General features: G+C 32.0%; 1 protein-coding gene across 2 annotated transcripts; it reads right to left on the minus strand.

The window, feature by feature from the left end:
• Positions 1–5,048: 5,048 nt before the first annotated feature.
• On the minus strand, positions 5,049–14,224 carry LOC111707543 (uncharacterized). 2 transcript variants are annotated; one of them, XR_002766465.1, is made up of 9 exons: positions 14,116–14,224; positions 11,948–12,077; positions 11,369–11,454; positions 10,467–10,525; positions 9,345–9,450; positions 8,805–8,868; positions 6,767–6,898; positions 5,468–6,412; positions 5,049–5,145 (listed from the first exon to the last, which is right to left on the minus strand). XR_002766465.1 is itself a non-coding variant. In XM_023480660.1 (8 exons), the coding sequence occupies exons 1-8, from the start codon at positions 14,179–14,181 to the stop codon at positions 5,886–5,888; spliced, it is 1,170 nt and encodes a 389-aa protein (XP_023336428.1). In that variant the 5' UTR covers positions 14,182–14,224; the 3' UTR covers positions 5,322–5,885. The 2 variants fall into 2 exon arrangements, 1 of the variants encoding a protein (XP_023336428.1); XM_023480660.1 differs by lacking the exon at positions 5,049–5,145 and having other exon boundaries at positions 5,322–6,412.
• Between the last annotated feature and the right edge of the window lie 831 nt (positions 14,225–15,055).

The following is a 15,055-nucleotide window of genomic DNA, read 5'->3' on the forward strand; positions in this document are numbered from 1 at the left end:
AAACATATTTAATGATTTTAGAAGCTGTAAACATATGAAAAATGTATTGTAATTATCTAAAATTGTGATGTGTGTTTAATGTTCAAAATTTAACTATTTATAAAAGAAAACAGGGGCACGATTTAATGAATAGCGCATTTTACTTTAGCCGTGCGCACAAGATAACTGGTTGAAATATACATCTACGGGGTTCAGCTACTTCGGGCTATTCAATAAATCTGGTCCCAGAAAATTTAAAGAAAACTTAATTCTGATTTACTGTTTTAGGAAATGAAAGCTAAAAACCTTTCAATAAGTGGTACTATAAGTCTGGGAATAGGAATTTGAAAATTATTGGAAAAGAGCAAATAAAAAGATTAGTTTCTACAATTCATAATTATAACTTTTAAATCAAACATAAAAAGTAACATGTCATTTAAATTAACATTGAACAGTGTGTGTAAAGCTATTGTAAAAATCATGCGATCCTATTTAAGGTATCATTAAGCACTAATCTATAATCCATATTCACATAAAACTTTTCGCGATTAATTCATATAAAATGGCTGTCTTCTATTTTTGTGTGCAGGCTTCTTTTTTGCTCTTGACATAGATTAATAACAATACAGATAGAACACTAAATGTTGTCTATTCAAGGTAAAAGGGTTTTTCGTTAACAATATCCCTGAGGCCGAAGCCCAAAGAAGTTCCCGACAGAAAGCGTTGAATTACAAGACAGGAGAGCCAGTGCGAAAATCCTTTAGGCTTCTTTCTCAGGGTTATTGTAAACAAAAACCCCTAAATCTTCAAAAGTCAACATCTAGTGTTCTATCTGTATTGTTATCAATCTATGGTCCTCGGACTCTTGTCCTAAAGTAGTAATTAAGCGCCGTCGTCACATACACTAATCGGACCAATAATAAGTATTGCTTATGAATATTGTTTAATTATAAATAAACTATGTTGTACTATTTGCATTGTCTAAGAAATGAAGAGTTTAGTAAGAACAAAAAGTATAAGTGTTTGGAGAAGTATATATTTACATGCAATCAAATACAAGTATATGCCTCTAAATGTAGAAAATGGAGAAATCTTATTAAATCTTGAACGGTTGCTCCCAATAGGTTTTTCAAAAGAAATTATGTTGTGTTGAAAGGTTTTAAGCATCATAGTGGAGATTACCATTAGATGGCAACGATGAATTGGTATAATCTCAGTACAACTGTATTCTGACGTCACAAGTGTCAAATTTGTATTTGTATTCAAGAAAATTATTAATAATAGTGATAATTTTAGAATAAAGTGCTTATCTTACAGTAACATAAGTGCAACTTTATGTGTTCATGATTTTCTGTTTTTACACTTTTATATTTTATCTTGGAAAACATTTCAACTAATGGGAGAAAATCTTGTTTTTCTTGTTATATTTGACTCTTGTGACATCATATATGATTGGTCCATTTCTCTTTTGCCACCTATTGTACTTGATAATCTATTTGGGGGAGATGAACTTATGCAGTACACCAGATCATGGGAGGTACCACAAAAATGTTTGGACAGATCGGTTTAAATCAAATATTTATTACATATAGATTTCAAGTTTAGTCAATATAAACGAGTGGACAGCAGGAAAACGTATAAAAACATGATACGAAATATTAAACAGCTCAATCAAACTCGTACAAAAAAACGTCATATTTAACAAGAAGAATGAAAAAGAGTCAAATGTTTGTAGGAAGACATATCCCATTTATAATACTGCAAACAATGTTTATCAGAATATACATAAAATTCACGTTTTAAAATTTAGGTGAAGAAAGTGATATGTCCTGTTGGAATCTTAGTTTAGGGCTGGTTTTATAACAAAAATTGTAGATACAAATTTGGATTTTAACATTTTTAAGTTGGGCACCCTGGAGAAAAGCCCTAGTCCTGCCATTTCCAAAATGTGGTCGATCTGCCAATTTTGTGCTTTCAAAATTACCATCGAGATATCAATGATATTGTTCAGAATCAGACATTTTCATGGTTTTTGTCAATAAATAAAAATCTCTGATATCTTTGAGAATGGCAGACCACATATTGGAAATGACATCAAACGCGGACTATTTTATGATTGTTTCATAAAAACGCTAAAACCGAGTTACCAATATTGAATGCCGAAAGCTTTTTCTAAGGTCAAAAACCACTTTAAAGGATGCTGCATCGATAGGACTAAAGTACAATTGCACTAAAGTCAGCTGTTCACAAACCAGTTTTTAGTCCATTCAAACATTAGTATATATGAACAAAAAAGAAATTCAAATTTACTACGGCCCTAACGACCCAGTCACTCCCTTTAAATAATTGTAAAAATGTTTCCTCTGCATGCTGGCTGAAGCAACTGTGAAATACTGCAAACGTTTTTAAGTTTTTATTTTAAAAATGTCTCATTGGTATCAAATGAATCCTTAAGTCTCTCTCTACAATACTGCACTTTCAGATCAAATACCAGGCATTGCTGGTCAGTTCTATTCTAACAATTCCCAATATTTTTTCGGAGGCAGTAGTCCACAATTAGAAACAATCAATTTTCAAATAGAAAATTGTTGGTTGTGCTCTGTTGTTTAGACACAGCTTTAACGGGTACCGTTGTGGTTCGAAATCCACCTTTTATAAACTGAGAGTTACTTATACTCACGCCTACTCCCAGTCCCTTATGTTAAATATTAACATACTTAATCATCTGTTTAACCAACTCTGCTAGTTTTCTTCCAACCCTACACTACAGATAGAACACTAGATGTCGTCTTTTCAAGCTTTGAGTTTTTCGTTCACAATAACCTTCAGGCAGATACCCAAAAGAATTGCGCGCAAGCTCTCTTTTGACGTAATTCCACTGAAATCGTTTAATTCCTTTGGGTTATTGTTATCGAAAAACCCCTAAATCTTGAAAAGACGATGTTACGCGAGCCATGCTGCGTTCATAAAGTCTATGTGATGCCCCTATGAATCCCTGAGTTCTCCCTGAGGATCTGTACAGAACGTATTGTAAAAACTAGTTTTAGAAGCTGTTTCCAGACCGACTACGCATGCGCAAGTTTTCTGCGTGGAAGCGGGCAGATTCTACCTTAGTATATATTTGTTTTTCAAGTAAAGATCGTCTATTATTAAACCGTGTGAAATTCTAGGATCACTGCGGTAATTATGCTTTATATTTATATGAATCTTGCTTATTTATGTTCGGTTATGGTTGATATCTTATAATGTAATGTATTGGTTCCATTCCACAGTTTTTTAATGCCTGAGTTGATTTATTGCTGTGCTTGTATGATTTATCACTCAATGCTTTTTCTGTGGGCTTATAAAAGATTATTTAGATTGAAGACTCAGAAAAATAAACGTTCGGAACCTTATTATCATCCCTTTGTTATGGAGAGCGTTGAGAGAAGGAAGTCTTACAATCCTGTCCAGAGAAATACCACTCGGTACTTATAAAGATTTCATTAGGTCTTTAGGAAAATCGCTAAGTAGCGAAACAGACGACATCTAGCGTTCTATCTGTATTTTTATTAATCTCTACCTAGGCTCTAAAAATATAAATTATTCAAATCATAGAAAACGATATATTTTTGGATGAAATAATATCACATTCTTTAATCATAAATATGTTCAGGTACATCCGACCTTCACTAGAGGGGTCACGGGTATGGTAAAGGGGGGGGAGGAATTAATGTCGCACATAATTTTCACAAAAAATCATTTGGGTCATATCACATGATAAAGACAGGTTTACAAATTTGACTGAAAAACTATACCATAGAACTATATAAATAACATTTATCTGGGTCAGAGTTGCCTTTTTTTTCTAATAATTTTATGATCTCAGAATAAAACCCATGTGTGGGTGACTGTGGTTGATTATGTGTCAATTGGTGTTTAATTTCTTTGGTTTGAAATTAATATTACTTCAGGCAAATAAGTCCAAAAATTAAAATAATCTTTTTAAATTTGCAAGCGAAAAATCAAATTCAAATACCAATTTGATTATTAGTTTCAAACCAATTTGTTAACTAGTTTGAAACTAATTTGTTGAAGCTAAATTTGTTAACTATTTTCAACAAAATCTTTAACAAGTAGCAAAATAATTTGTTAACTAGTTTGAAACTAATTGTTTTACTAGTTTGTAACCATTTTGTGAACTAGTTTGAAACTGATTTGTTTTCTTGTTTGAAACCATTTTGTTAACAAGTTTGAAACTAATTATTTTAACTAGTTTGAAAACATTTTGTTAACTAGTTTGAAACTAATTTGATAGCTAGTTAAAATTAATTTGTATAATAGTTTCAAACCAATTTGATTGTTAGTTTCAAACCAATTCGATTATTAGTTTCAAACCCATTTGTAGACAGTTAGAAACTAATTTTGTTCTAATTGGAAACTAATTTGTTAACTAGTTTGAAACCAATTTGTTAACAAGTTGGAAACTAATTTGTTAACTAGTTTGAAACTAATATATTTACTAGTTTGAAACAAATTTTGTTCTAGTTTGAAACAAATTTTGTTCTAGTTTGAAACTAATTTGTTTACTAGTTTGAATAATTTTGAAACTGATTTTTTTCCTTGTTTGAAACCATTTTGTTAACTAGTTAAAACCAATTTGTTTAAAACCGGGGTGTTTACTTTTTTGAACCACTTTGAAAATAGTTTACTTTCCAATCTGATTTCGGCGTGTTTAAAACTTTATTGTGTAGGTTAAAACAGAGTTTCTTGGTAGCTTGAACCCTCCGTGTCTTTAAGTTTAAAACTAATTATATATAAAAGTCTGCAGTTAGTTCCTGGCAATACAATTTATTTGGAAGTTCTGCCAATAAAGAATTTTGGCAATTACACATGCCTTTTGGCTGAGCTCATTACTAGAAGCTCAAACAAAGACTTGAAAGCCATACAGTTTTTACAAATTTTTAAGATTGCTATAAAAACATTTTCATGTATGAAAACATTTAAAATCATGCCTAAAAACGCGCGTAATACATGTTATTTATTGATTCACAAAAATATTGTAAAAATGGAAGAATATAAAATGTGACCGGGGTTTCAAATTAGTTGGCCTTTAAATGCAAATGCTAAATGTGTTTCCAACATTAATGTTTGGAACCTAATATCTGTTCTAAGGTACGTTGAATACTGGAAGTGCAATTATATTTAATGAATTTCCCCAGAAGTTTTTAATATTTCTCCACAAAGTTTTTTGTTATGAAAATCATCAAATTATGAATTAGACATGAGTTATTTATATTCATTCAATCATAAAAAAAGGCTGGGTATTAGTTATGCAAAAATTTTCATTGAATCCCGCAAACCTGAAAGATTTTTACGCTGGTTTATGTTAAATACAGCTTTTTGTAAAGGAATGTCATTTTATACCAGAAAAATTAGAAACGATGGAAAGTTTAAACTTAAAGAAAGAATATCAAATAGGAGGGGGGTAAATGCATTGAATACATACACGGAATGTGCCTATCTGTCACTGATTGGTTCAGGAAAATAAATATATGGAATGCTTCTATCTGATTGGTTCAGGAGAATAAATGCTCGAAATGCGTTTATCCGATTGGTTTAGGAGAATAAATTCACGGACTGGGTATATCTGATTGGTTCAGGAGAATAAATACACGGACTGGGTATATCTGATTGGTTTAGGAAAATAAATACACGGAATGGGTCTACCTGATTGGTTCAGGAGAATAAATGCACTGAATGGGTATATCTGATTGGTTCAGGAGAATAAATGCACAAAATGCGTCTATCTGATTGGTTCAGGAGAATAAATGCACGAAATGCGTCTATCTGATTGGTTCAGGAGAAAAAATGCACAAAATGTGTCTTATCTGATTGGTTCTGAAAAATAAATGAACTGAATGCGTCTATCTTCTATTTGAAAATGTTTTCTTGTATGTTTTACTAAGAACAGATAAATGTTCTTGGAGAGACTGCATTGATGAAGCACGTTTTCTAACCTGCCCCTCCTCCCCCGGGGCGGATTCAGGGGAGGAGGGTGGAGAGTTGGATGCTGATGTAGGACAAGAAGGGTATACTGCTGGGGATATCAGGATCTGAACTGCAGAGCTAACCGGTACTGCAACCTGGGCTGACGAACCGGTCGGTGCAGCAAGCTGGGCTGCAGAGCCAGCCGGAGCAGTGGTTTGAAATTCCGCGTTGGCCGATACAGCAGACGGAACTGGTTGGCTAGGATGGGAAGTCAGGGTTGGTTGTGAAGGTAGAGAAGGGAGTGAAGGTTGGAAAGGTAGAGCTGTGTGTGACTGTGATGTGGGTAGGGAAAGCTGTGAAGTATGATTATTATTGAATGTCAGGTTTGTTGTTCTATCAATGTCTGTAAGCACCTCCATAGATCTCGCCTGTCTCTGCAGTGCTAGAGTTTTAGATTGGAAGTCTAAAAAAAGTGATACAAGTTTTAGAAGTTTAATGCTAGAGTTATTAAAAAAATGTGATTTGCCTTTTTTTGCTTTCACCATTACAGGAGATATGAAGAAATTTGTTTAAATTTCAATTTTGGTCTTGTTTTGTGAATTGAAATTCATGAAATTCATATCTTCACAAAAATAGCAGACCACATTTTAAAAATGCCAGGATAAGAAGAATTTTGTGATTTTTGTTTCAAGAATCACACATGTACAAGTTGATTGACGAACGAGTGCCAAACTAATTTTAAAAAAATTCAAGATTTGTGGGACACCCTGTGTCTAATTTATCTTAAAATGAGGTTTATGATTTGCATAGAACTCACCTGGACCGTCCACGTCAATATCTGCGACATCTATATCGGCGACCACCCTGCATAGCTCGTCAAACAGTTCTAATGTCGCATACTTCTCTGACACGTCCAGTATATGCTTCAGCCGGGTTTTCAGTTTGTTAACTACAAAAATAGAACATTTATTGTATTATTTTGAATAAAAAAACAAGACATTTGTATATATATATATTGCCTATAACCAGCCAAACGGCTGGACCGATTGGACTGAATTTTTTTGTGGACACTCAAGGGTGGCCGGGGAGTGTTATAGGCTAAACCAAATTCGAAATTTATTTTCCTCAAAATTGTTTTTCGGGCAACGCCGGGCCCTTCAGCTAGTTTTGAATAAAAATGTAGAGCACAATAGGAGTTTTAATTTCATGCAAGTACATTCTATTAAAAGCATTTGTTTGTATTTTAACCAAATCATACAAATTGTCAAATTTTTAGGGGATTTAAATGGAGAGATTGAAGTTTGCAGCAGCATATTGGGTTACCCTCCCCTGTAGCGGAGGCTACCGGAGGGAATGTTTTTATTTATTCAATGTTAATTACTCCATCAGAGGGATGGTAATTAACACTCAGAACACTAATTACTCCATCGGAGGAATGGTAATTAAAACTCAAGACACTAAATACTTCATCCCAAAACACTAATTACTCCATATAATAGATGGTAATTAACACTCAGGGCACTAATTACTCCAACGGAGGGATGGTAATAAACACTCAGAACACTAACTACTTCATTGGAGGGTTGATAATTAACACTTTGGACACTAATTACTCCATCAGAGGGATGGTAATTAAAAGTCAGGACACTAATCACTCCATCGCATGGGTGGTAATTACCACTTCGGTAGAGTCATTAGTGTCCTGCGTGTTAATTACAATCCCTCTGATGGAGTAATTAGTGTCGTCAGTGTTAATTACCATTCCTCTGGTGGAGTAATTAGTGTCCGGAGTATTAACTTCCATCCCTCTGATGGAGTAATTAGCGTTCGGAGTGTTAATTATCTTTCCTGTGGTGGAATAATTAGTGTTCTGAGTGTTAATTAGCATACTTCCGGTGAAGTACTTAGTGTCCTGAGCGGCGATTACCATCCCTCCGGTGGATTAATCAGTGTGCTGAGTGTAAATTATTATCCCTCCGATGGAGTAATAAAAATTAAATAAAAAATGTTTATTCCCCCCGTTGAAAATATTTTCCCTCCGGTGGCCTCCGAATATGCTGATGTAAACTTCAATCTTTCATTGAAGAGGAGAAAATTGTTTTATGAACTTAAGTACGTTCGGCTGAAAATCGTTACGTAAGTACACATTCCATAATATGTTAAGCTTCCTGTATAACAAGTAAGATATGTCAAACATTTAAGAAATACTGACTTCATTTTAAAATAAATTTTAGATTGTCTTGTTCTAGCAGAGCTGATTATGTAACTTTATTCCAAAATACAAATTTTGCAATCACATTGTTTTCCTATTATTATCTGTTACATATAAAAATTCATTATTGTCTATGTGTATTTTATTTCGTATGTAAAATTAGTTAAAGGGAGTGTCTTTGTCATTTTCAGTAATCACAATAATACCCTTAATCTGACATTAGGGATGAAACATTTTTCTGTTTCCACTTTTACAGAAGCAAAATAGTTTTCAACTTGGAATTCTGAGGCATGTTTATAAATACTTATTCACAAAATTAAAAAATGTGCCCCTCAAAAATGCGCCCCTCACATATGTGCCCCTGAAATGGGGTTTGAAAACCGGAGTTTGAAACAAAATTAAAGCTTTAAAGGGTACTGAAAATGCAGCTTTGCAAATGAAGAGTAACTTAAATTTACGTGTTAAGTCCCTTTAACAATTTACAAAGAAATGAAGCCACTATACCAGCAGAGTAACTTAAATTTACGTGTTAAGTCCCTTTAACAATTTACAAAGAAATGAAGCCACTATACCAGCAGAGTAACTTAAATTTACGTGTCAAGTCCCTTTAACAATTTACAAAGAAATGAAGGCACATATATACCTAGAAGAAAATGCATATTTTTCTGTTGTTTAATCACATCTGGGTCTCCAGTTTCCAGGCTCTCCTTAACAAATTTGTTGTGAATCTTTTTAACAAAACGTTCAAATAAAATTTCTCTCAAAATATAACTGAATTGTGATCGGTTTATTTTTTCTATCAAAATTTTTAAGGGAACCATATTCTTAATTTTTTCTAATTCAAATATCTTAGCAACCTTTGGTGTTTTAAATTATTTATTCTGCTAGATCAAACTGTCAAAAGTATAAATATCAAAGGGTAACACTATATGGGTGAAAAGATGTGGAGATAAAAAAAAAATTTTGAGAAAAATGTTCAGTTTCTAAATTTTTTTTACATTTTCATGGTTCAAGTCCACTTTCATTATCTATATTTATTATATATCTCTTCGCTCATATAAATAAGTCGGCTATAGCCAGCCAAACGACTGGGCCTAATGGGCTGATGGGTAACATTTGGAAAAAAATTTAAACTTTTTTCCCTTTGAAAACCGATTTTATTGATGATGTTGAAAATATCTACCATTAATTTAGTTTGAGAAAGAAGAATGTTGTTTTGAAAATGTTGAATCCTTCTGAGATATCGTTTCAACATAAACATCTGGATATTCACATATGCTCGGTCAGACCTACAAACATTTATTTTCAGATAAAAATATTTCCTAAATTTAGCCCAATAAGATGACAAACAACAAGAAGAGAATGGAGATCTAGGAGATCTAGGAGATCTAGGAGGTCTAGGAGATGAGATCTAGGAAATCTAGAAGAATGGAGATCTAGAGAAAAAAATGTCAAAATATTTGCAGCTGCATTCATTTTAAAATATTTATAGAATTTTCTCAAAATTTAAATAAAATAAAATTGAATATGTTAAAAATATTTTTTAGCCGGAAAACTTAATTTTAATTTTTATATCAGCTTACATATGAGTTGTGTACAAATTTCACTGTTACGTAATAAGCCAGCAACGAAACTGTTTTTACTACGCAATGCAATAGAATGTAAAATCATTAGTAAAAAACGAAATCTCATAAAGAATTTCTGTGAAATCTGTGAACAAGGATGTTGTATAACGGTTGTCATGACAAATATTTTCAAAAATAAACTCTAAAATAAAAAAATGTTGAACTCTACACAGAAACATATTTGAAAAAAAAAAAAATTATTGCCCAATTTTGGAATTTTCAAACATAAAAATTTAAATATCACCCTACTTAATAAAGAATGAGTGTAGACTACAATTAAAGCTAAGGCGTCGTACAATCATATTATTAAAAACTTTATTCTTTTAAATCAAAGACTTCCATTTCCATGTCACAATAAGTTTAATTCATTTTTTTAAATCTAAGACAGTTTCAAAGTTTAAGTGTCACTAATTTGAATTCCTTTTATTCTACCGCACTTTGAGTCCATCTAACTTTTTTCTCGGAATTTTAAAATTAAAATTGCTGAATTTCATTGTTTTAAATGATTTTTAATTCGACTTCTTTGTCTTTCGTTCTATTGTTTCAAAGAAAATAGGAAACAAAAATGTATCCATACATTTAAAAAAAAAAAATATTTTAAGCACGTTCCTGTTATTGAAATAGAAATTGATTGATTAAAGAGAATGATTTGATTTTTAAATCTTAAAACTTTGTTTAACCTTTTAAATCTGTCTGTGTGAGCAATCTCTGAGAATCCTGCCAGTTTACCAGATATATCCTGGTTAATTACACAGTTTTAATGACAACAAAAAAATTAAAATATTTTTTCCTAAGAAGACCGAACCAAAGCAGCCCACTTGAGACTGAAATACGGTAGTCAGCGTTTCTATCAATACAATAAAGATAACTTTTTATTTTAGTTTTGACTTCTGACAAGCTTTTTTAAATTACAAGTGAACAAAAGGGAAGCTGTAAATTGCAAGCTTCTCTTTGTTTTCATATTATATGTACTGTATCCATGCTGTTTAAAAGCTTTGGAAAATTAAAAATTAAAATCTAAAGTCGTCTTCATTGTATTGATATATACGACGATGCCTGCATACATTTTGTCCTCAAAATCATATTTTATAAATGAGTGTTTACTTTTTATTTCCAATAAATAACTGAATAACAAAACAGATATTAATTTTATACGTTTACAAATATAAATTGGTCTTTTTCTTAAGTTGATTTCCCAAAATATAAATATCTGAAGTTGAATTTTATGTTTGTAGTATCAGTTATATTTAAAGCTTGAGCTAGATATCCAATGTGAGTCCTTTTGAAATTGAATATCAATGCTTAATCTCTCAATTGTTATCCCGGCAGGGTTTGACCACCATAGGATATCGACGACGACTTAAATGAATTCGAAGTTCTGCGTAAGATGGAGATGATTGCATGATCCCATGATTCACAACTTATGTTAACTCAAGATCACTTTTATATTTATGCAATTTCTATTCTTTTACAGAAAATTAATGGACTAACTTTCAAAACAAATTTTTGTTAATATTACGATAAAAAAATGTTCTGAATAAAATGAGATGAATATGCACAAATATGTTAATCTGTGTATTGCCTGCTGTACGGTAGAATTGAACTGCTGGAACTCAGAAATTGATTTATGTACATCAGGATGTTCTCTGTACAACACCGCAAACTTATCTAGGTACAAATATCAAAGCTTTTAAAGCATTGAATACAAAATTTGGAAAGAACAAAATCAACTTTTATTCTTTCATTTAAAATTTTTATCAAAGATCTGTGTAAAAAGATAACCAGTCAAGTGTCAAGATTGTCACTCCAGTTAACGAGTTACATGAAGTTACATAATTTCTCTTTGAACATTGTTCAGAGTAAAATTGAGAAAGATATCGCCGGTATCCTGTCGTGTCCGTGCTTCATATATCCGGAAGTCATTTTTACAGAGAACCGTAATCGTAAATTATCAATTTTCAGATAGAAAAACTAGGTATTAATTTTTGCCACATTAAAGTTTTTATGTTTAACTCAATAAATAAAGTCGGTTACTTAAAACTAAACAAGAATCTAATATAAAAAGTGTATTTAACAAATCCTATAAATTCTGTGAACTAAACTAGAAATTAGAAAAATTAAAAATTTAACCATTAACAACATTTCCGTAATTTTTTTTTACCAGCTATTAAAGATTCTTCCTCGCAAGCTGTTTTTCCCCTTCCATGAACTGCATTCTTGACCTTGATTTGTTCACCACCCTTGACTGTTTCCCTGTTCTTGACTTCTACCCGCATTTTCCGAAGGTTGGTCTGGAGATAATAAAAAAGTTAGTTCATGGTATAATCGATAGAATAATATAGTCTAGAATAGTTAAAAAAAGAAACAGGGTGTCCCACGAAACATGACAGTTGGTGAATAGTTTTGAATGTCTTCTTCCATATACTTGATTATAAGTTAAAACTTTTTGCAATTTATTTCGTTAACACAAATTTTTCCCGAATATATTTTACTTTGAAATCAATTTTACTACAATGAGTCCTTCCTCGTGATGAGTATCAAATATCTAAACAACTTACGAAAGAAGACATTTAAACTATTCATTAACTTTCATGTTTCGTGGGACACCCTGTAGCTTTTTAGGAAACAAAGAATTATAAAGTAAGAAATTAAAAACAACTAGGTCTCCCTATTTATCGAAAAAATAATTGGAACCAGAGTTGGGAAATTATGAACTAACTAGGTCTGTCTGGTTTAAGATTAATCGGTCACAAAACGCTATTTAACTACTCGTACCTAGGGATTTCAACTTTTTCATTTTTTTTTGAAAAACAATCGTTTCATTCTGAAAACGACGACGAAAAATCGAAAACGACGTTTTTAAAAAAGTTCGTTTTTCAAAAATGGCCGTTTTTAAAACGATCGTTTTTAAAAACGATCATTTTTCTTAACGATCGTTTAATAAAACTCGTCATTTCGTTAAATATCGTTAACGACGACCCTTCGTTAACGACAACCCTTCGTTAACGACAACCCTTCGTTAACGATCGTTAATGACGAACCTTCGATAACGATCGTTAACGACGACCTTTCGTTAACGATCGTTAACGACCGTTAACGACGACCCTTCGTTAACGATCGGAAACCGACCTGAAGGTCATATGTACTTATCATTCAGTAGTTTTTAAGAAAACATCAAAAAGTTTTAGCTCCCCCACAACTGTTTAACTTCATGTAAGACGACATTCAAGAAAGTTGCATGTATTTTTTTTCAAAAACGATCGTTTGCGTTTCGTTAGCGATCATTAACGACGACCCTTCGTTAACGATCGTTAACATAATTGTCAATATTGTTTTTAAACGATCGTTTTTTCAAAAAGGAATTTAAAAAAAACAATCGTATTAAAAAAACGGTCGCAAATCGTTTTATTCGTTTTGTAAAAGTTCAAAACCAGCGGGTCGTTTTTCGAAAACGAAACGATCGCTATTGAAAACGATTGAAAAACAAAAAAACTATCGTTTAATGGGACATAGCTTTCATTTTTCAAAAGCCGGGTTTTCGACTTTTACGAGGTTTCACAAAAATCTGAGAAGTTCTACAAGTTTCATCTTTGTTTAGTTTACAAATTTTGAACCTGAGAGAAAAAACAATAAACAAAAACGATACAAAAACGATTGTATTGAACAATTGCTTTTCACATCTTTTTATTACAGATGCAATTAGGGGAAGGGTGGGGGGCACCCTTACGGTAACATCAGCCCTCCAAAAAAAAAACGGAAAATGGAGAAAATTTATGACTTTTTTCATACAAACTCGAAAGGCTAAAATTTTTTTCTCAAATTAAATGTTTGCGTTATTTCACAAAAAATTTTACACAACAAATCCCCCCCCCCCCCCATCTAAGTACCCAAGTAACGCCACTTCATTGTTTTCACTTAAAGTAGATTTATAAGGCAAGTTTCCTTCGGTTATGTTTCATGCTTTTGAGCTGGAAAATTTGATTTTTTAATTTGATATGAATATTGAAAACAAACACGGCACACACAATGTAATATACAAATGTAAGAAAGGATCCTCGAAATAACAACAATATATCTTTGGGCGTAATTTTTTCCCAATGTAATGTAAAAAGTCACAAAGAGTCCTTATGCGAACATCAATTTTAATCGGTTATCCTGATTTTTTTAGACGCTAAGAGACGTGTTTAATATTTAATTTGCACACAGAGATAGGTAGGAATAAGTCTAAAAATTTGTATTTGAAGTTTTAGACTAAGATATTTGAAGCAAGGTACATTTCTAAGCTTGAGTGGAAAGTGTGGTGGGGGAACTGATAATATATCCAGGTACCTTAAAAAATACACAGTTAAAGTTCTGATCTGATATTTGAACATCTTCAATCTCACGCTGTTCCATTTTGATAAAGATATTCTGGAAAAAAACGTATATTATATTTACGACGACATAAGAAAATCGACAGCAGGCTTTGAGATGATGCAACTATCCATTGCAGGTTGGATTCGTTACACTTATTATTAAAAATTCACCAATCAAATTTTTATCTAATAGTTTATCCAAATTAAACTTGGAACTGGTTTTCTTTGAATATAGTTGATACAAAAAATTTACCTTAAGATATCATGCCCATCACTAGTCAAATTAAGATAAAACTTGTACAAAAAATCTAACCTTACAGTGTTCTCCTAGGTACCTTAGGTAACAGATTCATAAAGAGAAAGAATTATTTGGTGTAAAGCCTTAAAAGATAATTGAGAATCATAGTTCTGTCCCTGTCTTCTTATACAAATACTGATAATAATTCCGTAATCCTATTTTTTGTCAATTGCCCATAAAAACACCATTTAAACATAGGGTCGGATTCTGCAGTAAGACTGGTATGTTTTGCACTCTTGCAGTATTGTCTAGCTTGAATATTTCACTCAATAATTTGTAAAACGAACCAGAAAAAGCATGATTTTAAATCATTTTTCATCGTTTTATGCTTAAGATAATATTTCCAATGCTTATTTGCCGTGATATCCTATTCCTACCATTTTGTGAGCCTTGAAGAATTAAACTTTATGTCTGCCATGTCTGACATGTAGAATCCGGCCTTATAGTTTATTTGTTCAGTTTAGACCTTTGAATGCTGTTTTTAAGAGTAATTGTTAGAAAAATGGGAATACGGAATTAATAAAAAAAATTTATTTAGTAAAACAAGGGCAAAACTAAGATACTCAATTATCTTTTTAGGATGTACACCTAATATTTGATTCTAATCGTAAATATT

This window comes from Eurytemora carolleeae, unplaced genomic scaffold, assembly GCF_000591075.1.
Source record: "Eurytemora carolleeae unplaced genomic scaffold, Eaff_2.0 scaffold571, whole genome shotgun sequence".
In the NCBI taxonomy this organism is placed as follows: domain Eukaryota; kingdom Metazoa; phylum Arthropoda; class Copepoda; order Calanoida; family Temoridae; genus Eurytemora; species Eurytemora carolleeae.